At 39.0% G+C, this 24,589-nt stretch overlaps 1 protein-coding gene across 7 annotated transcripts in view; it reads left to right on the top strand.

Moving 5' to 3' along the window:
* The window catches only part of FARP1 (FERM, ARH/RhoGEF and pleckstrin domain protein 1), a 343,144-nt gene that overhangs the window by 195,985 nt on the left and 122,570 nt on the right, over nucleotides 1–24,589 (top strand). For all 7 annotated transcript variants that reach the window (XM_067536881.1, XM_067536882.1, XM_067536880.1 and 4 more), the window contains 3 exons: nucleotides 3,398–3,502; nucleotides 17,699–17,741; nucleotides 18,625–18,703. In XM_067536881.1, the coding sequence (XP_067392982.1) occupies nucleotides 3,398–3,502; nucleotides 17,699–17,741; nucleotides 18,625–18,703 (227 nt within the window). The remainder of the gene's footprint in view (nucleotides 1–3,397; nucleotides 3,503–17,698; nucleotides 17,742–18,624; nucleotides 18,704–24,589) is intronic.

Here is a 24,589-nt window from a genome sequence, read left to right as displayed (position 1 = left end):
GTGAGGACATATTAAAAGCAAATTACATGAAAACACACAGCTACTTAAAATCATTATCTGAGGTCAGAAATGCCTGCTTTGTTGTGCTTGTCTCGCTCTGTGTGAGCAGTGCACGGGGGCTGTGCCTTATCTTTTTGTGGCTGTCATAAATCCTGACCTTCCCACAGATGCCTGCTTTCCTAGGACTATTAAAGTTTAGAACATAAAATGGCCATACTGCGTCAAACCAATGGTTCATCTAGCCCAGTGTCCTCCCTCTCACAATGCCCAGTACCAGATGCTTCCAAGGTAATGAACAAACCAGGGCATTTTCGAGTGCTCCATCCCTTGTCATTCAGTCCCAGCTCCTAGCAGTTTGAGATTGAATCTAGAGCATGGGGCTGCATCCCTGACTATCTTGGCTAATAGTCCTTGAATGACCTCTATGCTCCATAAACTTACCTAATTCTTTTTTGAACCTGATTATCTTTCACAACATCCCCTGGTAATGAGTTCCATAGGTTGACTGTGCATTGTGTGAAGAAGTACTGCCTGACGTTTGTTTTAAACCTGCTGCCTATTAGTTTCTTTGTGTGACCCCTAGTTCTTGTGAAGGGGTAAATAACATTTCCTGTTCACTTTCTACACACCATTCATGATTTTATAGACATCTATCATATCCCTCCATAGTCATCACTTTTCTAAACTGAACAGTCCCAGTCTTTTTAATCTCTCCTCATATGGAAGCTGTTCTATATTCTAATCATTCTCTGCACCTTTTCCAATTCTAATGTATCCTTTTTTAGATGAAGTGAACAGAACTGCACACAGTATTCAAGGTGTGGGTGTACCTTGAATTTGTATAATTTGACTGATCTGATCATCGGACACACATTATCATTGGATATTATAAAAATACTTGTAAATATGCACAGTGCAGTTGGTCTGAGAAGTCTTGATTCCATTTCTCTGGTTGTGTTGTTAGGTGAAAGCAATGTCCTTTGATGTCTCAATGGGTAGTCATCCATTCTTAATAAGCAGCCTTGTCCAAATTGGGCAGACCTTAGATTAATCTGGAAAAAAGACATAGGGCCGCAATTTGAACAAAGCCTCCAGAACACTTGCATATGCAAATTTTGTTTTAACACAACAGACATAATTTGGTGTAAGAGTTGTTTCATTTACGTTCCATTGCCGCCAATGATATTTATCTAATTAGAGGTATCTGGAATTTTGTTCGTTGAGAGAAGATTGCAGTCTGGATGCGCCTCTATACTGCTGTTATGGGTGGGAAAATGCTTCTGGAAAGTGTTTAGACTTTTATAGTTATTGTGAATGTTTTGTTACAGAAACAAAGTGACATTTGTATACTAGTTGTTGAGAGTATTTCTGTTTTAGAAGGTGCGAGCATGTGAACTGAACATTTTCAGATATAATATTATAAAAGTATGGATATATGTTGTTACAGACATACCCATTGGCTAGAACAAACTTCCCCTTTTTGCACCTCTCCCTCCTGTCTTCCCTCTCTCCTCCACTTTATTTTGGTTCTGCATGGGATGAACTTTTGTTGGATTATTACTTGATATGTTATATTATGTTGGTAGTGTTATACCAAAGGTGGCAAACTTCATTTTTGCACTTGTTCTTCCTGGTGTTTTGTCTTGCATGGTGTTTGTATGACAATTATTTGTTGATGACATTAATAAGTGGTTTAACAGAATAATGTAAGGTTGTTTTAGCTTTCTGAAGCCACAAACCTGTCGGAGGCAATCTGAGTCTGTTTAAACAGAGACCTGCCAAATGGGTTTCAACAGAGATGAATTTGAAGGAATTGGCACTTCTCTTCCCTCTGTGTTCTATAACCAGCCACTTTTAAAGGGTTCTACGATTGCATCTTGTGTCTGTGAGTGACAGCTTTTTCTTTGGTGATAGCTAAGTCTTGTGTACATTAAGGAAATGTTTTTAATTTCTCTAGTATAGAGTTCACTCCTCCTGAATATCTTTTTTTTCCCCCATAACCCACTTTTTGGTAACATTTGATGCATTCTCAGTTACAAAGATGCATCATAATCTTTGCTCTGGGTATGGATTAACTGGAGTGTTGATCAGAAAATTTACTATGATTAACAGTTTCATCAGTTTAGGTAGTTTAATGTGCCATTAAAATGTGTGTGTTTGTGGAAGAGAAATGGTTAAACTGTGAAATAAATTACTCACTGGAGTTTATTTAAATTATTTAATAGTTATATTACAGTAAAATATACAGAAGCCCCAATGGGGATTGGAGGCCTAAACTCAGTTAAGGCTTGTCTACATGAGGACGCTCAAGAAAATTAATCCAAATTAACTAAATGTGTAATTCAAAGTGGATTAGTTAAATTGCATTAAACCCTTGTGTGGACACTCTCATTCAGAATTCAAATGGCCTTAACTTGGTTTAATTAAGGCCATTTTAATTCTGAATGAGTGTGTTCACATAGCACTTTAATGCAGTTTAACTAATCCACTTTAAATTCACACCTTTAATTTATTTGGATTAATTTTCCTGAGTGTCTCTGTGAAGACAAGCCCTTAGTAGGCTTGGTACAAATCACATGAAGGCATAGTTCATGTCTTGAAGAGTTTAAAATGCTACAGTGGCACAGTTGTGTTGCTGTAGCTGCATTGCTGTAGTGCTTCCATGTACACACTACTTATGCAGATAAGAGGGATTCTCCCTCTGTCTAGGTAATCCACCTTCCTGAGAAGTGGTAGGTTGGTCGACAGAAGAATTTTTCTGTTAACCTAGTGTTGTGTACTCAAGGATTTAGGATGACTAATTATGCCACCCAAGGGTGTGGGTTTTTCATGCCTCTAACTGACGTATTTAAATTGACCTAATTTTCTAGTGTACACTGGGCCTAAGTAACATTTGAAGGGTGAGGGGAAGAGAGATACAATCAAACATACATTTTTTGTAAACAAAGTGCCAACTAACTTCATCTACCCTTCAAACTATTTTTAACTGGCTTATTTCTTACGTTCTGAGGAGAGGGTAGTGCCGTTATGGATAAGGAATTTTGTGAGTAAGAGGTGATATGGAAAAAGCAAGAAGATGCCTCTTTTTCTCTCTGTTTTTAATTGTTTTCTAAAAAAAAAATTAGAAAAATCACAATTTATTTTTATTTGGATTATAAAAATCTCAAGTACCAGTCAGAGATATACAGATATTTGAGGATATTCTTCGTCTGTGAAACTGGTAGAATAATTGTCGCCTTCATCAGAGGGATGATCAGAGCATTAGTTGGCTAATGTTTTATAAATTACTTAGAAAATATAGCTGGTTCTTTATTGCCCAGCATTAAAATGTATTGTCTGTTGTTAGAGCTACTCGTTTCAACGAAGAGTGTGTAACTTTTGTTGCTTCTATTTCCAGCAAAGAGCTCCGGGAAAAGTTTTGTTGGATGCCGTTTGCAACCATCTGAACCTTGTTGAAGGTGATTATTTTGGCCTTGAGTTTCCGGATCATAAAAAGATCATGGTATGTGAATGAGACTCATTTCTTACTTATTTTCATCTGCACATTTCATGTACATTACAGTCCTCCTCCTCCACCTACCCCCCATTCAGAAAACATTTTTAAACATGTGGTTTTATTAAAGATTTCTGAAAATGCAGTTTTGCTCATTGGTGATTATACAGAACTGTGTTTAAAAGTTCTGCTCTAACCCTGTTCCTCATTTATTCATGTTGAAGCTAGGAGTGTTGTTTTGACCGTAGTACCTGTTCGTGCCGAGACTAAACACCATTTTAATTCCTGATTGGTTTGGATGGGAAAAGTCACCAAGATTACAACACAGTTCCATAAAAGGCACCTTTTCTATCCAAAGGGCAATAAAAACAAGTCACTATTTTTTGTTTAAAACAACGAGAGTTCTGTAGCACTTAAAAGACTAACCAATTTAATTTGTTTATCACACTTGATTGGTTTTTTTTTTCTTTTAGTCAGTGATAAAAATCCTATTCAAGGAGTTTTGTGATACAGGACAACAGGTCTGCTTTGAATGACACCTTGGTGTCTGAAAACAAATATTTACTTGCAGACAAGTAATGTATCATTACATTATAGAGTGGAGGAGTAGAGGGAAGAGATTGAGAGAGTGTGTGTTAATAGATGCACATGTTTTTCATTTTTAAAACTCCATTTTGCTTTAGATCTTAATGTCACTGTGTTCTACTGGATTGTGTTCTGGTTAGTTGGATGCTTTGGCCAGTATATTTCTGTCTATACTTGATGTTTTGCCAATATGATGAATTCTCTCCCAACACACTAGGTAGCCTAAAGAATATACATTAGGGCAGTTATTTTAACGTCCAGACTGAAGGGGGCAATAATTCTTAATTTAGGGAAAAGAAAGGGTTTATCTATCACTAGAGTAATCTGCTACCATCTCTTTGTGGACATTTTTTAAGGCAAGAGAACAGAATATTAATGGTTACATAGTTCTAGGCTAATGGTTATTGAGAATAAAATAGAAAAGTGGACAGTAAGATATAGTTAATTTAAAAATAATAAATCACAGACCTTCCTTTGGATTTACTTGCAACATGAGTTTTAACAGGTAATTTCACAATCTTCCATGCATCCTCAGCTAACATTTTGGTAACCCTTATTGACAGTTTTAAAAAAACAATGTATGAACGTAGTTGTGCAATAATGTCACAGTGGGCTATATAGTGTATACGGTTATGCTAAGAAAATATTCAGATTCTTGACTTTTGTGTTTGTAAAGTTGCGAACCTAACGTTATAGCCCTCACAACAAATGTCATTTGGCCTCTTTGTGTGTCTATATAGTTATTGTTATAACTGCGTGTACTGCTTACTTATAAGTCATAATATCTCTGTGCAGTGTGGATGAGTTGATGTTGCTCTTTGAACCATAACTTTTAGTTTCTTGAATTCTGGGGGAAGGGGGGGGACATTAGGTACAATGTAGGATTTTACATCATGCATAACACAGAATTTGCATTTAATGGCTTTGCTTTTAAAAAAGTGTGTGTATGCACTACATTTACATTTATTTGAATATGATTCATTTCTCTTTCAAATAGTGTGCAATACAAGATAAAAATAAATGTCTGAGCATGTTTGTTTGGATGTTATCATATGCAGATGAGATCATATATTCAAACACAGGTTGACTTAATGCAATGTGTGGAGTTCCAGTTCACAAATACTTGTGTGTTTGTATGTCTGGCCAGCTATAGAAGGATACATTTGTAAAAGGCAAGACTGTCACTTATATTAACATGATTGCATACACAAAAGCTCCCCATCTGACTGCACAGATCACTGCTTAACACATTGGGGTTTGAACAGACTCTCTGCAGAGTTGCCCTTCTCTCTTGCAAACCAGAAAAAACTTGGTAACTCTTGCAATTTTATCATAAAATTCCTGATATTTCATGTTTTCCCTAAAATCTCTAGCTGCTAGAATCAGATTATTACCTGAGGATTTCAGTTTTCATTTCAGAAAAAAATGTTGCTATCCCTCCCCTCGTAGTTGCAGTGTAAAGCGTGAAAACATGAACCCTAAATGCTGTAAAACCTGAAGGCAAATAGAAAGAACCTCAAAATCATTATTTTTTAATCTCCTGATTTTTTACACCATTCTTATGATTTTTGGGGCCTGACTCATGATTTATGAATGCATGGTGTTGGTACTATTAGTGAAGTCTTGGTTTTGCCTCCTTCCCCCAAGATGCTAGTCAGGGGCACGTTGGAAGGTGCTGTAGTAACTACTTGCTCTTCTAGAACAAAGAGAGGTTGGGGAAGGAATTGGGACTTTCTGGATGCACAAATCCTGGAATGACACAGCTATACACCACCCCTTATGCAGAGCAAGATCATGATGTAGCCCAGAACAAATAGCACAGAATCGTGTGCTATTGGGTAAAATACAGGGATGCCCAGATTGTTGTGACTTAGTTATTTCGCAGTCAGTCTGTTTTTTGGGGTTTTTTCCTTTCCCCCCTCCAAACTTGGCAAGCATGCATTCTTCACTGAGGGCTCTGTACATGCCAGCTTGTAACTTCTAAAACAAAACATTTTGAGTTATCAGAGTGCCAAAGAATGTCAGACCAAGTTTTTTTAACATGTGAAAAACACCATTTTCCCATCCTTAAGTAACTAAAAAATGACCAAATAGATTTTCTTCACACCTTCCGGGGGAAAAAAAAAAAAGAAAGAAAAGAAGAAAAAATCACTTTTGAAGTGGAGAAGCATGAGAAATTCCATCCCCCAGGGAAACTTTTGTGAATATATAAAGCACCTGAATACAGAACCTTAGGACAATAGTGCCTCCAGAGAGCTACCTCAGCTCTGTAATAACAATGGGGCTATGATTGTATAATACAGATATTTTGAGGGTATACCAGGCTCTGCCTAATTAAAAACTGCTTCAAGGTCAACTTTAATTTGTGTGTTCATAGAACAAATATATTGTTGTGTTTTCATTAGAGGATGATGATATTAATCTGCTCTTTGGGGTGACTTTTAGGGTTTTTAGATTGTTCCATACCCCATTTGAAAGCTGTGCACCATTCCTCACGTAATTCTGGATGGGAGAACATGTATTTATTAACTGAGGACTGTGAGATGTCTGTTTCCCCCACTCATCCAGCTCACATTGGTTGTTTGGCCTCTCTCTCTATTTGCTGCCCAGTATAGCCTTTTGCAAACACACCTCACCCATGTCCATGTCCCTTTGACTGAGATTTTGACTGGGGTTTTAGGGTCTAGACACCTTGTTTTTGTTGGCTACCTGGTTTTGAACCTGTCGTGAATCTTGGCTCTGGCTTTTGAACTCCAACCACTAGGCCTGTCTTCTGCTCCGACCAGTAGGCTTGACTGACTATGACCTAGTCCGTTGACATGAGACCCCTGGGAGATCACTGTGTACATTGGACAGGGTCTACAAGGTGCATGCCCAGTAGCTCTGTGCCTAACACCAGAGCACAGAGGGGCAGAAGGAAAGACCCTCTGGCTGGGTTGTCTCATGAGAGTGAGAATCATTTTTGCTAACAGAAACGTTGATCCCCTCTTAGACTCCCTAAGAAGAGACATACCTCCCGAACCCTGTCAGGTCAGGTGAGCCTTCAGGTATAGACCACAAAGACTTAGATCATTTTAAGTCGCATGGGCATAGTCAGAAGCAGGGTGGATAAAAATCAATGATTTTTTTTTTAATTTACAAAAATTAGATTTTTTAAAATTTCAATCAATTTTTTTTATTTTTATTTTTTTAAAAAATCATCAATAAAATACTAAATTTCTGTCTCATTTAAAACATAACAGTTACAATTAAATCTCATCATGAACGTGCTAAACCTACACTTACAGTCTCATAAAAATGAATTAATGGCTCTAGTCTCTCCAGCCTAACTACCAGCTCTTGCTTCTTGAAAGTTCTGGGCTTTCAGTTTCTGTTTGTTTCTGTTTCTCAGCAGACTAAAGTCACATGTGCAAAGAAAGACACAGGCTGGATAGGATGAATACATGTATGTTAACCTATATACTTGCTTAAATAAATGTGTATACATGTAGTGTGTCCTGCTGGTTAGCAAGTAGCAATTTAACCTTCCGTAAAGAAATTCAACCTTTTAAACAATAACTAACTAGCAAGTGCAAATGTAAAACAAGATTAAAAATATTTATTGTATTTAAGGTTTCAAGCTTGCTGATTTAAACCATGACTAAAATCAGTGATTTAAATCAATCATGCCAGCTCTGCGCAAACACACAGAAAGCACATATTCCCTTCGTCCTACATCACTCCACATTCTCCTGCATAATATCTAAACCCAAATTCCTGTCCCTTTTGTACCTCATACTCTACCCATTTCCTTTTTTTCCCTTTCTTTCTTGGTGTAATGGGTTTTTTTTAAGAAATGTTTAGTGTTTTAATGTATTATCTTCATAACTGAAATTTTATCTGCCAGGAGACAACGAAGAACTAAACCTCCTTCAGAGAAAAAGAATTCCCCTCTTTCAAAATGGGTACCATTTCCCTAGTTCTCAATGAGCTTCAGGTCACATACTGCTCTCAGGTAAAATGTCCTCTTTCAAAATGGCCACAAACTCCCATTCTTCCCAATGAAAGTGAAATCAAGTTACCCTTACTTGTTACAGAACAAGGAAACCTCATATGTTCTTAGGAAGCAGAGAGGGGGTATCCTGTTGCCTCAGTCCCATTGAAAACAAAGGGAGACAGTGGCCCTTTGGAAAAGGCCATCATAACTAAGGGCAGCCTGTGAGTTCAGTCCTAGCTCTATGCAAAGAGTTAAAATTCTCCAGATCCTGTATGATAAGCCGCATACACAAAGTAGGTTGTAAACAAGTGGTACTGAGCGTTTAAGGGTGTGTTTCTTTAAACAACCAGGCTGAAGGTGGCTTGGGTTTTAAAGACTGAGTGTGGAATCAACTCTTTGGAAATTATATCTTGCCTCTGTGAAAGCAGAACCAAATCATCTAATATATAACTAAAATAAGGTCCATACACAGCCAGTAGAGTGCTACACTGTCCAGGTACTGTCCTGCTTCAACTTCCTGCATACTACTTGTATGTAGCAATATTGATGGAAATATGTAATAACGAGAGCCTGTCCTTTGGTATGCAGAAGTCTACAAATCCACCCGGTAGTCCAAAACCTTGATCAATAAGCAGATTCTTGGAGATAGGCAAAAGATGCAAGCAGATTCTTGGAGATAGGCAAAGGATGCAAGCAGATCTACATCTGGATGTACACTACAATTTCAGTTAATATACGAAACAACTTGGTCAAGAAACTACCCTCCAGGGTGGAATCCACTCTCTACCAAGGATGTGTACAAACTTGTTTTACATTTGCACTTCCTAGTTTTACCTCCTAAGCGAGGTGTTCTATTACCTCTAGATGCTTTTTTGCCCTGTTTAGTACTCTTCTGTGTCTAGCCAACCTGGACCAAATCTGAAGCCTATCTGCTGGTGGATTAAGGAAAATACTGCCAAGGTGTCATATCTTGCAACAGCTATCTACCGTACTGTTGGATGGAATCTTTCTGGAGCTTTTATCACTAATTTTTATTCACATTTATATGGAAGAATGCTTTAGCTGCATGCCAGGGGCCACAGATTTAACTTTACAGAAAGTGTTCCTTTATAATCAGGAGTGATCATTCTGGTTCTTTTTGCTGTATTCCTCAAGAAAGATTCTTGTTCTGTAGTCATCATCATAGATGAGTTAGAACTGTTTTGGACAGGAGAAAAATCTGAGGTTCTATGAGCACTGTTACCTCACAGACTGGGATCTGCTATTAGTGTGCGCAGGAATTGACACGACTCTCGTTCGATAATGACAGAAAGGCTTTAATTACTATACTTATAAACATATAAAATGAGCCCCCAAACCAAAAGTCCAGTATATTTTAGCTGCAAAAGCAATTATCCTCACCAATGCAGGCAAGAGGCGGTGATGGTTTCTTAGAAGCTTCCCCTGAGAGCCTGGATCCGTGGTCTCAGAAGGCAGCTGGGCAAGATGGTAGTTCTTCAATTTCTTGTCAAGAGTGATTTCTCTTCTCTTGAAGCTTGCCTGCTTGCTTATTTCCATTGCTTCTCTTTTATATTCTTCAATCCAATGTTTTTCAAAGCATTTTGGTAATTTACATGAGTAAACACAGGAATTCCAGAAAACAATACAAGAGGGACAGACCTATGTGCTTTAATTAGTAAAAAGGTGCTAGCCACCTAGATTTGTTCTTTAGCTTCAGTGTTCCACCCTTCAAACAAAGGGGTATTGGGGTTGTTGTGATTAAATTGAGCAACACCTGGGATGGTATCCAGCCATTAGCTTTGATCACAAGGTATTTTGAGAGGTCTGGAGCCATGGAGGTCTAGCACGCCCTGCATTTAACACATTTCTGTTTACTGCATAGATGAGTTACTCCCAGAGGATAAATTCATTAGGGAAAATGGTCCAGACAGAGAAGCAATTAATAAACAATTACCTTAATGAAATAACAGACATACTTTTCGAATAGAAAGACAGCATGGATATGTTGCAATGAGAAACAATCACATCTTTTCAAAAGGGACTCCAGCCACCATTTCACATATTCTGCAATATGCACTTATTAATTTGGTAGTTTAATTTTATAAGTAGGCCCATCTTAGCTGAAATTTCACCGTCTACAGCACTCTGTCCCCTATTGAAATAGGAACGTTGGTGCCTTAGTTCAACACATGGAACTACCCTCTGGCACGACTTTAGAAAACCCAAAGGCACCAAAACGTGTCTCAAGCAGCTCAGACTGATCAGCATAAGAGTGTGATCACATTTTGTTGTTCTCTCTCACTTGACCAGAAGAAAGAAAACTGCTCTTCAGTGCTGTTACAAGCAACGCCAAGTGTTCCGTTTTAAGAGCGGGAAAAAGGAACACTTTCCTGTATTTAATGCCAGTCACAACCTCTGAAAAGATTCAGGAATAAACAGAGAGCTGAAGTTATTTCCACATAAATTGGGACTTTGATGAGTCATTAGTCCAGATATGAGATTGGATTGTTATTGCACTACCACATTCATTCACATTTACAAATGCTTTTGGCTCACTTTCTTTTCTTTAGTAGGAGCAAAAGAAAAACTTGTTTTTCCCTGAAGCCATGAAACTGAGTGGAGAAACTACAATAGCCTCTTTGTGATTTAAATGAGGTTCTATTACTGAAGTAGGAGTATGGTTTCTTGGCATGATTTAGCTAAGTTCTTATTTGCAGGACTTGATCTAGGGACTTCACAAATTAACCTATTTTTCTGATAGACTGACCTCTGATTTTAACCAAATAGCTATGCAAACATCCACACCGTGGCCATATTTCTAGGAAATGTCCTCAGTAAACCCACTGCTGGATCATAGAAATATGTGGCCTAAACACTGTGGCAAAATGAAAATATTTTCTAACACACGTAAACCTAGAAACACTTGACAAATTCATTTTGGCTCTCCAAACTCCATTTTAAAGAAAACCTGAGCAGCATAGAGAAAGTGTGTGGAAAGAAGTAACTCAGATGCAACACAGCCAAAGGTTTTCTGTAGAAGTCATAAGAACAGCCATATGGGGTCAGACCATCTAGCCCAGGATCCTGTCTTCCGACAGTGGCCAGTGCCAAGTGCGTCAGGGAAAGACCAGAACAGGCAATCATCAAGTGATCCATTCCATCATCCACTCCCAGCTTCTGACAAACAGAGGCTAGGGACAGTTAGAGCATGGAGTGCATCCCTGCCATCCTGGCTAATAGCCATTGATGGATCTTTTTTGAACTTTTTTATAGTTTTGGCCTTCACAACATTCCCTGGTAAAGAGTTCAACAGGTTGGCTGTCCTTGTTGAAGTACTTCCTTTTGTTTGTTTTAAACTTGCTGTCTATTAATTTCATTGGGTGACCCTAACTCCTGTGTTATGTGAAGGAGTAAATAACATTTCCTTATTCACTTTCTCCAGACCAGTCGTGATTTTATAGACGTCTGTCATATCCCCACTTAGTCATCTCTTTTCCAAGGTGAACAGTCCCAGTCTTTTGACTCTCTCCTTATACAGAAGCTGTTCCATAGCCATCATCATTTTTGTTGCCATTCTCTGTACTTTTTCCAGTTTCAATATATCTTTTTTGGGGCGACCAGATTTGCGCACAGTATTCAAGATGTGGGTGTACCACGGATTTATATAGAGGCATTATAATATTTTCTGTCTTCTTATTTTTCCCTTTCCTAATGGTTCCTAACGTTAGCTTTTTGACTGGTGCTGCACACTGAGAGGATGTTTTCAGAGGAGTATCCACAATGACTCCAAGACAGGGTGGATAAAAATCAATGATATTTTTTTTTAAATAAAAAAATCAGATTTTTTTTATTTAAATCGGATTTTTTTGATTTTTTTTTAAATCATCAATAAAATACTAAATTTCTCTCTTGTTTAAAAAATAACAGTTAGAAATAACATGCTACACCTACACTTACAGTCTCATAAAAATGAATTAATGGCTCTAGTCTGAAGGAATTCCTTCCCTGGGTAAGAAAGGAAAACGTTTCAAGTGTAAGCAGTGCAAGAAGGAGATACAGGGCCTAGTTGCAAGAATGAAACATCATAATGAAAATTGCTTATTGGGAGAAAATGATATGGATGAAGATGTGGATATGTCTGAAGAAAAATGTGGCTCAACTGGTTAGTAACTTAAATAATTCACTTTGCAATGCATCATTCTTCAAGACTCCTTATGCCTTTTAGTATAAGTGTGATTTGACAAGTAAATTCCCAAGCTGTTTGCTATACTGGATGTTGCTAGAAAAAAAAGTTTAGCTTAGCTAATCCTTATGGCTTGTTAGATTTTAAACCTAGTTAACTAATTAATCAAGTATACGGTAAAGAAAGTTGCAGTAAGAGAAAGCTAGAGTTGCCAGTTGCCACTGGGTGTCATTTTCTTATTTTATATTACGTAATACATGCCCCTTATTTTGGAACATCATGGCCACAGACCATAATGGTGATGCCATAAGTCTATTCCCTATTTTACTTCAGCATAACTCAGCTTTCCCAAGAGAACCTCATCCTATATTTGTCTTCTCAAAAAACAGAAGTGCCAGTGAGTTCTATGGGGCTTACTCCAAAATTAAGTGCACTCTAAGTGCAGTCAATCTTAGCTTTTTTGGTAATTTGGAATCGGATCTGCATCCTTGCAGAAAAAAATGTAAATGATTAACTGAATAATAGAGTGAGAAGAACAACTATTCAAAATCATTTTTTAATTTTGTTTCGGGATCCCATTTAAGCTTCCCATTTAAGAGATACTGACTGTGACTGTCTGTCTGCAACAACTTCAGAGTCATCCGTTGGTACTTTTAGCAGCGTTGCTGCAACTAAATGTATTTCAGACAACAAAGTATCAGTAGCAAGCAAAAGATTTCAATCATCCAGTAAAACCACTACCATGGATGGGTTTGTAGTAAGGTCCAGCAAATACCAACAAGACACCATAGATGAAAAGATTGCTCGGTTCATTTATTTATGCCACATATTCTCCTTTTTGCATTGTTAACAATAAACACTTCATTGACATGATTGAGTCCTTACGACCAGGCTATACTCCACCTGGTAGAGCAGACATTGGTGGAAGGTTGCTAGATACAGTGTGTGAGAAGGAGCTTGAACAGTGTGCAAGAAATACTGAGGGGAAATTTGCCCCAGTTTAAGCCTTGATGGATGGAGCAATGTACAAAATGATCCAGTAATACGTGCCTGTGTGACGACAGAAGATGGGGTTGCATATCTTTCAGAAACAATAGATAAATGCCTACACAACAGAATATTTAAAAGAAGTGGCAGTGAAAGCTGAAATAAACTGTGAACAAAAATTCAACTGTCACATGCGCAGTTTTGTCACAGACAATGCTGCAAACGAGGCAAAGATGACAAGATGCTTAGAAGAAGAAACGGAAGGATGCTCCTTAATAACATATGGCTGCAGTGCCCATTTAATGCATCTTTTAGTCAAAGACTTAACGTACGTCTTCTCCAGGAATAAAAGATAATGTTGTAGAAGTCGTAAAATACTTCCTTAACAACCATTTTGCTTCAGCTTCACTGAAGAGAGCAGGAGGATCCAAACTAAATCTCCCTCAAGATGTTTGATGGAATTCTGTGGTTGGTTGTTTTGAACAATTTATTAAGAACTGCCTATTCTCATAAAACTTTGTGAAGAAAAACATGATAAAATAGATGGAAGTATTTATCCAAAGTATCTAACATTGGATTAAAGAGGAATGCAGAGGATATGCTCAGTGTACTGAAGCCTATATCCATAGCCTTAAACAAACTTCAGAGAAATTGTTGGTGCATTGCTGATGGTGTTGAAATTTGGAAGGCACGTCAAAAGACATTAAAGAAAGAACTACCTCACCAGAAAGTTAAACTGCAGGCAGTAAAGAAGTGAATGGATCAAGCACCAACTCCACCTTCTTTTCTTGCAAACATTCTCAACCCCATGGCATGGGCATCTCAAAATGTCTCCTCAATTATGCCAGTCATAATAAATTTCAGGGCTGGAGCGGAACCATCTAAACAGTTCATGTTTACTGATGATGTTTTGAACAAAGTCACTCCCCTGAATTGGTGGAAATCATTAGCCAGGCACCTTGAAACAGAGTTCCTTCTGTTGCTAAGTCAACTTTTCACAGCAGTAGCTTCCTCTGCAGTCAGAGAGAGAATATTTCATCGTTTGGCATTTTCACTCAAAGCTAAGAAATCGACTGGGAGTTGAAAAAGCAGGAAAACTCGTATTTCTGTTTGTCTATGAATAAAAATGACAGTGAGAGTGGGGAAGATGAGAGCTAGTTGTAGAAGTTTTAAGGACAGCGTACATTTAGTGTTGTGATGACTTGTCTGTTAGAGTTAATAAAATTTGAAAATTAAAAAAAAAAGTGTTTGACAGCCATCAGACGGCAACTCAGGAGACTGCTGCAATTGCAAATGTGAAACGTTTATGTAACATTTAAGATTTAGTTTAATAAAATATAAGTGCTATTGTGTTTGTGTGTGTCATTTAGTTCTTACCATTCCTAATGTACTGCTATTGCATCTGCAGCATGACACAGGTAATGAATATTACGTGTTATTTCCTAAATTAATAAAAATCAAGTTATCTAAAATGTTACACGAAGTATACCCTCCTAGATGTTGTAAAATGCTGTATTGAGTTGTAAATTAACATGTTTTAGTGATCATATTTGCACCATTGTTTAAGAAATATGTGAAGTGGTATCAGTGGGAAACTTGATTTAAATCAGTGATTTTCTCTTGGTGATTTAAATCGCCTTGATTTAAATCAATCCAGACACATAGGAGCAAGGCTTCTTTGGTACCGGCCTTTGCATTGACCTTGACATCAACTGTGGTGCTACCTAAATCAAAGCACCAAGACCTGAAAGATCGGGGACTATCAGAAATCATCGGTTCAGAGAAAATCACTGGCAGTACTTCATAGCTCCATAAGGAACCACCATCTTCTACCACTCTAGTGGCATGGAGTGACAGATCACCATTACCTTTGGAGATTGTCACTTATACTGCTCCTGATGATATCTTCATCCTCCTGGACCCACAATTTCCCTTGTTGCGCAACTGATCTTTGCTAGGAAAATACAGTCTCTTCTCCAGTGACAAGTAATACAGCAGGTATCCCCTCAACATGAGGGAAAGGGTTCTACTCAAAGTATTTCTTAGTTCCCAAGAAGAAAGGAGACTGGTGACCCATTCTTGACCTGAGTCAACACAATGTTCTTATTTGCAAGCTGAGATTCCACATGGTTATGTTGATATTGGTAATACCATCCCTAGAAAACAACACATGATTCACAGCTCTTGATATCAAAGACTCAAATTTCCATGTGGACATTCATTCCTCTCGCAGACAATTCCTCAGGTTTGTCAGTGCAGAGTGCTTCTCTGAGGTGAGGGCCCCTTTAGCATGGTGGAGAGACCCTGGACATGTGGGTATGGAAGTTCCATTTCTGTCCCACATCCAAGAAAATGATAAAGGCTGACACCTGCCTGATAGGCTGGGAAGCCCACATGGATCATTACACAGAACAATCTACTTGGAGGCCTCAGGAGGGCAGAATGGACATAAATCTTCAAAGCATTCGTACAATCCACGTGGTGTCCTGATAATATTAGACAACATGACCACCATTTTCTATATAAACAAGCAGGAAGGGACATGCTGTGTCCCCCTCTGTATAGAAGTGGTCACTTTATGGAACTAGTGTAAATAGAATCACATCTCCCTATTGGCAGTATACCTCCTAGGCATCTAGAATTCACTGGCATGACTGGTGGCAAAATGTCCATCTATCAGCATTCGGACCTGTGTGGATCTTTTGACCCAAAAAAGGGCAGGGTCAGGCTTCCCAACTCCCACACTCTTCAACTCATGGTATATGGATTGTGAGCGAGCCTAGAACACTCCTGCTCTGAAGCCCTGCAGGTTATCCTTTACAGTAGCAGAAAGGACTCCACCAGAAGATACTGCCTGTCCAAATGGAGGCAATTCTCTGTCTTCACCCAGCAAAACAATATATCCCCAGAGACAGCAGATATTTCAGCTATTTTGGAATATCTTCTTACCCTTAAGATGTTGGGCCTCTTCCTTAGCTCGGTGCAGGTTCATCTGGCAGCAATTAGTGCTTGTCACCTGCCAATGGGCTGTTACTTAATCTTCATCTGCTTGTAACAACCAGGTTTTTGAAGGGCTTGATCAGAACCTTTCTGCTAGTCAAGAAACCTGGGTTCTTAATTTAGTGCTCTCCATACTCACTAAGCCACCCTTTGAATGCTTAGCTATGTGTTCCACATCTCACCTGTCAATTAAGGTTGCCTTCCTCATTGTCATCACCTTGGCCAGAAGGGTAGGTGAACTTGGAGCATTAATGGTTGACCCACCAGACACTGTATTTCGAAAGGATAAAGTCTTGCTACCACTATATTCAAAATTCATTCCTAAAATTACTTTAGAATTTCACGTAATCCAATCAGTTCATTTACCTGTATTTTTCCCGAAGTCCCATTCCTCTAATGACGAGGGGCGACTTCATTCCCTCAACATGAGATGAGCTTTGGCATTTTACTTTGGAGAAGGAAACGAAAATCACTTAGCTTGTCCTCATATTCGTTCTGCTATGGCAACAATCAGTCTGTCTCCTCTCAGAGGATCTTTTAAGTGGATCTCTGACTGTATCCTACTCTATCAGTTAGCATAGGTTCCTCCGCCACATGGGTTAAAGGCTCACTGTACAAGGACACAGGCAGCCTCAGTAGCGTCACTGCAAGAGGTGCCTCTTATTTATTATTTGCAAGGCAGCTACGTGGTGTAACATCCACACATTCATGAGACATTACTTGGTCCAGAGCTCCTCCTGCATCTTCACACCCTTCTCCTCTCTGAGTACTGCTTGTTGGTCACCACCAGCAGAATACTCACACGGACCAGTACTCAAAGAAGAAAGTTACTTGCCTTGTTGTAACTGGGGTTCTTTGAGATGTGTGCCCTCTATCTGGATTCCACTGCACTTTCTCTTCCCATCTCGTCGTTGTGTCTCCCTCTCCCCCCCGCTTCAGATTGTGATCTGATTTGCAGTGAAGACGGGAATGGGAGCAGCGGTCAGTCCGCCCCACCCCTTATAACCTCAGGGTCGGAGACACGGACCAACAGACTCTGCTTGCAAGAATGTCAGGTGCAGGGAGCACATGCATACCCACATGGGAATACAGATAGGAGCCACACATCTCAAAGAACTCCCGTTACCTTTATTGATTGCCCCTGACACTGGCATGGTTTCACTTTAATATGTTAAAATGTGTGATAAATGAGGGAGAAATATACCTCTTAATCTGTGGAAGATAGAGGAAAACAGTATCTCTGAATGTGTATTGTTTCTAAGGATGAGGCATGGTGACAGCACTTTGTCTCAAGGAACTACATACCTAAAGAATTATATGGAAGAAGAAAACACTTTGTGGATAATTTAGGGGAGAGTATGACTGTAAACATTCTGAAAAAATAATGTATGTATGAATAACTTAGTATAATGGAGAATAAAACAATGCTAGCCGTAGTTCATTCAGATTTTGTAATGCCTTCTTTTGTTTTTAGGTGTGGCTGGACCTTTTGAAACCTATTATGAAGCAGATTAGAAGTAAGTGCTTTCTTGATGTCATTTACTATATCAGTCCAAAACTAGCTGAATTAGATGAAGGGGACTCTCTCAATTAAAATATTAACTTTGTATTTTGTTTGGGTTTTTGCCATCAGATATATAACTGTAATACATATTGTGTGCTATTAAGTTATATTCGTGTTATTTTAAAATCAGTCTGCTAATTAAAATTCAACTTTGGTAGCCAAGCAATACTTGATTAATAGCTACTGTTTATACATGCGCACAAAGCACCTTCGATCAGTATTTGTTACAATAGCAAGAAAACAATGCAACTCAAATGTTACCAGTTTTCATGTATATATAATCTGCTTAATATATTGATCATATCCCTTTGAAATTTAGCGTGCTGAGTTAATTTCTACAGAACAAAATGATAGTGATCGTGTTTCTGTATTTAAATTGTTTTACTTTTGCCATTTCTGGTTTTAAATTAAACTTTATAGAGAAACACATGGAGGGTTTGTTCCAAAGCCCATTGAAGGGGTCAGACAGTGACCAATTTTAGCAAGTTGTGGCAAATACTTGCGGTAACAGCATTATTTAGAGTGGCAGCAAGGTAGGGTAGGGGGACATGGAGATAGGAACATACGATGTAAGATAGAAAGGGATTAATAAAAAAGGTGGTTTGCTTAAGGACTCGATATTGTCAGCAATATTCAGGGTAGAGGGAAAGAAAGAGAAGGGAGTAGAGATTTATGATGTATTAAACAGAGCTTATTAACTAGTCTGAGGAACTTCAAAAATGCTAGCAGGAGACAAATGCAAATATGCATTATTTTAGATTTAATAGTCTATGTCTGTATGAGAATGTACAGACTATTACAAATGTTTCATGAATTTTCCTTGGACTTTCCCTTAGGACCTAAGCATGTTGTTGTAAAATTTGTGGTGAAGTTCTTTCCACCAGATCATGCTCAGCTGCAAGAAGAACTGACAAGGTTAGTGATTCTGTAATTCTGTTTTTTTAATTCCTTACTGGATAGCAGTGGGGAGGAATAGTGGAAGCACCAGGAGATAAGAGCAAGGGATCTATCCGAGTATCCCTTGCCATTATCCTCTGCTCCCTGTGTGGGATGTAATTCACTGGAGCATGCTGTGCTAAGACACACCAGGGAGATGTGATGCAGGAGCCCACTGTTGCTTGTCAAGCCTCAGAGGAAAAATAGTGCAATAAGAAGTTTTCAAGAGCAGCAGTGGAATAGGGGAACGAGCAAAAGTCCTTTACTTTCAATCCCCAGTGGACCTAGACAGTGGAGGAGCTTAGCCCCCGTGAGAATTTCTCTCTGTTTAGGAAAACCATTTGGGATCATAGCCTGACCATGTAGGAGAAGATAGCTCTGCCTGTGGCTGCCAGGTACAGTAGCTGGACCACACATTCGCATAGTCCTGATGAACTCATAAGATTCACAAAAATTTGTGACTGTTGCGGGCAGGTGTGTGAAGCCTGTTTGTGGGCGAAGGAAGTGTAGGATGAGGTGTAAGAGGAAACAAGGGACAAAGCATACATCTACTATGGCTAAATTGTGTACTTAGATATGTGCTTATTTTTTATTCTCATTAAAGTGACGATTTAAACTTTATTCGGTTTTTGTGTTGCAAAGAAACACGCACTAACTCATTTCTCCTCCCTATATCAGAAAAAGAGTAATATTCCTATATGTATGTAGACATGAGGGTCAGAATGGAGGCACATGTATCTACAGCTGGTGAACATTTTTTGTTCAGAAAGTTTTCAGGCTGAAAAATATGGTTTAATTGATACTGAAATTTGCCATGGGAAAATATCAATTCGGATGAAAAAATTAATTTCTATGACAAAGGCCATAATGGTATGTTTTCTTTCATTTCAGTCAAAAACATTTAATTTTTTTGTTTCAACATTTCTGATTTAAAACTTTTCAGAATGTTTTTGTTCTACAGTGTTCTGATATTTCAGCTTTCTGTTCCGATTCAGAACAAAAATTAATTATGAAATGTTGAAATTTCCCATGGGATGCAAACTTTGTTTTCCAAAAGGTTTCCTCTTATCTATGTAATCTCTTTTACAAAGTCACTCACCACCCTGGGGTTTCTCTACATTTATTCCTAGCTTTTTTATTTTGGTAAGTGAGCAGTGGAGTAGAAAAAAATATTAGTCCCTTTTCCTTGCTTGAAATTGAAAAAAGAAAATGTTTATTTGAAAGGCAGGCTAAAAAATATTAGAGGACAGGACCAAAAGAAAACTCCTAATATTGTGTAACTAGCAGAGAATTTCCTGGCTCTGAATATATCAAACTGAATATTCAGTAGCTTAGTACGTGTACTGTAAATAGATTTTAGTTTCTCTTTCTGCACCTAGAGACATGGCTCTGAATCCTGATTACTTTTTTTTTTTTTTTTTTGGTTGATTTTAAATTTGCAGGCTAAGAATCTTGTATGTGAATGTTAAAGCGTATGTGTTGGAAAAGTGTCATTGCTTGGAGAGGCTGAGAACACATCATGCTGGGGGGAAACAAAGAACTAATGTGAAGTTTGCATTACTGTGAAAAGGTTCGGAATGTCACTATCATTTCATCATTGCTAGAAAAGGAGAGGACATAATATTGGTTTTAAAAGGAAATTGATGTAGAGCTAGAATACATCATTTTATGTATTCTGTCTGCCATGTTTGTACAGTCTTAAAATCTAGTGGCCATAATGATACAACTGTAGTTGGGCTTAGCTATCATATACCATAGCTACAGTATATTCAAATAGGTTAGAACAGCTATTTGTCTTTTCCTCTACTTGTGTTTCTGTCATTCTTCTTCTCCTAGTAGACCAGCTGCTCCAAAAGTTACCTTTGTGCTGGACCCATTAAAATCCAGGCTAAGAAGACACTGTTGTACTCCTAGTTTTATGGATGCTGATACAGTGTTTGTAATTCATCTATTTTTTAGTTTTCCTCTGTGCTGAATATCTAATTTTTGAAATTCTAGGTAGTCTTCTATAATCAAACCAAACCAGCATGATTGTAGTGCCAGCTGCTTTGTCAGTGCTGATTAACGTGTTTTTCTATACCCTCACCTGGAGCTATTTGCTTTCTTCTGCCCAATACAATATTATCAGTGAATTTTCCCATGAGAAAATTCTTCTGCAAGCTATGAAGCAAAACTCTGCTCTGAAGTGTCTACATATTAAAATCTGATTACAGCGACTAGCTGGCACAATAAACTGAAGCCGGTTATTATCTGGTAAATTCAGTGTTGTTTTTGTGTGATGCTAGTGTCCTGAAATGCATGGGAACCGGCATCACCATGCTATCAAAATGCTCACATATATTAGCAAGATTTAAAAAATAAAATAAAATCATATAAAATGACATAACTTCTCTAAAGAAGCATCCCATAATGCTCTTGGGTCCAGATGTGTAGTCTGCATGTTTGCACATGGGAAGAGGGGAGAGAAGAGACCCTTCAGCAAGAATGTAAACATCTCTATTTTTATTACTGTTATGACCCAAAATTAGTCCATGGTTTGTTTTGTGCGCTGCTGTGATATATCACAAGTTCAGTATAATCACTTTCAGCCTTCCTCCCTGTCTGTTTTGTTAATCCTTGTTTGTTTTGTAATATCCTCTGATCATCAGTTTATTAAATAGTGATTTTTTTTTAAAGTCCACTCTACTCTTCTGAGTATGTGCAAGGCCATAAGCACAAAGCACAAAATAGCACCTTTTTTTTTAATTACCTGCTCTGTCTGAGCTAGTTCATAGTAAGTGTTTCACCCAGGACTGGTCTTAAGGAAAATGGCGCCCTGGGCAAACCTGTATTTTGCTGCCCTTTCTTTTAATTTGAGAGCAGCAGCGGGGGGCATAGGGCATGAGGACCAGCTTCTGGCCCCAGAGTCCGGCTGAGCTGCACAAGGAGGAGTTTCTGAGCTTGGGGGCTCTCCCAGCCATGCACCCTAGCCCAGTGGTTCTCAAACTTTTCGGCTCAAGGGCCACAAATATAATTTTTTACAGCCCTGAAGAGCCACCAAAGTCTATCCACTCATAAAAAATGTATTGACGTGTACACCATTAAAGACTACAAATCACTACATATTTAAAGTAAACATTTAGTGCAAAGCAAATTTAAAAAAAAATTAAACTGTTAAAAAGAGTTACAAAGTCACACCTACAAATTACTCGCAGTATGTCGCACACTCACAGACAAAGCACTAGTGTAGAGGAATGACTGTCACTACATACTAAAGCACATGGCTTGGATGGCAGTTAAGTCACAGGCCAAACCGGAAGGCACTGATTTTTAGAGTCCTGCCCCTCCTCAAGCATGGTGGATCCTGGCTGCTCCGTCAGCAGCCCCCATCCCACTGCAGCCAGACGGAAGGAGTTCAGCGAAGAGACTGCCATCTCCTGTCCCCCTGGCTGCAGCAGGGAAACCACTCGTGTCCTGTAGCCCCGTGCACTCCACCTGGGTCTCCCCTCCCTCTGCCTCCAGCAGGGACCCCAACAACTATGGACCCAGGCAAAGTGCTTTGCTGTGCTCCCTGCTATAGCCAGGGGGAGGGGAACGCTGATCTCCCATCCTCATGGCTGCACCCATTTTGTAGCCTTGCAGCAACGCACTCCACCTGGGTCATTAGGCAAGCTGGAGGGGAGTGAGCCACTTTGAAAAACCCCAAACCACTGCCCTAGCAGGACCACTTAGCAGGAGGAGAATGGATGCGTAGCCACTGCCCGTACCCTGAGAAAGGAGGGACCCTCGGGCTGGCTCACTGGCTCCACGGGCAAGGCCTGCGCCTCCCTGCCACGTTGGCAGCTCTGGGCGGCATCGCTCACCCCTTACCTGGCTAGCTCCAGCCCTGGGCTTACCTGCACTCATCCTGCTCCGGCATATGGACAGTGCCCCCCAACCATGGCATCCGGGACTGTCACCCACCTGTGAAGCTGAGCCCGGTTTCACCATTGTTGAAAGTGTCATACTACTTGGAACCTTGCAAGCAAAACATACCATTAAGAACAAACAAAATATATGTGAATGCAGCCTTAGCATGGCGTGGTTAAAATCACAAACTGCATTCTCAAAATAGACTCAGCTAATTTGCTGGTTTTGTTTCAGAGAGAAGAAAGCTGCAACCAAGTTGCACGCTTCCTTAAGGTACAATAGGTTCTGCAGTGGTACTTCTATGGAGTGCTCGCTCTTTGACCTTGGTGAAATTTTTCAGACAAATATTTTATTCTCCAAAAATGCAATATTAATCGGTCCCAAACTACTCACAAATTTGAATAGTTTTGGACCTTTTTCCTTCTGTCTCCCCCCAGAACTTAGATGTCATTCACAAAACTGGGTGGAGCCTCCCTTATAACCTTTAGCTTAGTAGTTTGGTTATTCACCTGTGATGTGGGAGATCTGGGATCAGTTTCCCCCTCAGTTTTGTAACCTGTATCCTAGTGGTTAGAGCAATCACCTACATTCAGTTTACCCCCTTTGCCTGATGTGGAGAAGAAATTTGAACGTGAGTCTTCCGAATTGCATGAGTGCCCTGACCACTGGACTCTGTCATTTTCGGGCAGCTTTCTCTCAGTCTCTCCTGCTGAAGCTGTTCCATATTGTATAGAATACTTGAATAGTCATTGCGCCACAGAGAGAGTGTGAGAGTGACTCTATAGCCGGGTAGTTAAGACACTCCCCATGGACCCACATTCAAGTCCCTCATACACTGGGTAGTTAATTGTACAAAGTGGAACAACTTCAACAGGAGAGATTGAGAGACCAGCCCCAGACTACTCTTTGACTCAATCATTAGATTACACTTCTGCAATGTGGGAGAGCCAAGTTCAAATCTCTTCTCAACATTAGGCAGAATGGGAAATTGAATGCAGGTGAATGCCTTAATGACTGGATTACAGATTAATAGGGGGATGGCACCTCCGCCTTCTCCTCTTTGGCCGTTTTGTGACTCTTACCCTTCATTTCCTTTGCTTTTATTTTAAAAAGGGCCTGGAAATGAAAGGACGTTTTTGTCAACTTTTTTGATTTGCCAAATTTTTCATCAGTTTTAATGAGTCAAACCAATTTTTTTTTTTGGTTTTTCGGAACTGCCAGCAAACCAAAAAAATCAGTTGTTTGTCCAAAAATATCCCTTCAAGTGACTATCCCTTCAAGTGTGGAAAATGATTCTTCCCCCCACTCCCCCCCCCCCCCCAAATTTACAAAAAACACGTGAATAGAATTTGCTTAAAGTTTAAAAAAAATGACTTTCAAGGCAAGAAGTGTATAAAATGTAGTCTTCTAACGAACAATCTCTTAGAAAGCTATGAACAACTGAAACTAAAAACTCACTGGGTTTGTAAAGCTGTTCTATAATTTTAACTGGAGTGGTCACTGCCATGTGCTTGTAGAAACAAATGTATTATCAGAACACCTTAAAAATATGAGTTAAAGCTGTCACAGCGTGTGTCTCAGCCCATTTGTGCTTACTAGATGTACTGAAGCAGATGTGATAGCAAATTCACTGTTGAAGTCAAACAACCCTGTGTCTCCCAGTGTATCTTGTTTAATGTAGATGGAAAGTTTCTCGTGGTAGACATTTGATTTTGTCTGTGTCTTGAACAGTATTAAGTGTGTTGCTGGCACTTAACAGGTGATGATGATATGAAATCTTAAGAGAACTATTTTGAGACTTGTGGAGACAAGAAATAGAGATTTTAAATGAAATGTTCTTGATCAGATTTGCTGTTTCAGACTAGTAATCAGTGGTCAGAGAGGTGAGGAATGTAGGCTAAAATGTTCTTGTTTAATTATTTTTAAAGAAAGTACAAACAACTGCATTATAAAAGATTTAAAGGGATCAATTTTCTA

The sequence above is a fragment of the Emydura macquarii genome, unplaced genomic scaffold, assembly GCF_026122565.2.
Source record: "Emydura macquarii macquarii isolate MOO-44397 ecotype Brisbane River unplaced genomic scaffold, CSIRO-AGI_Emac_v2 contig_3671, whole genome shotgun sequence".
Classification (NCBI taxonomy): Eukaryota; Metazoa; Chordata; order Testudines; family Chelidae; genus Emydura; species Emydura macquarii.
This window is presented reverse-complemented; position numbering and strand designations above follow the sequence as displayed.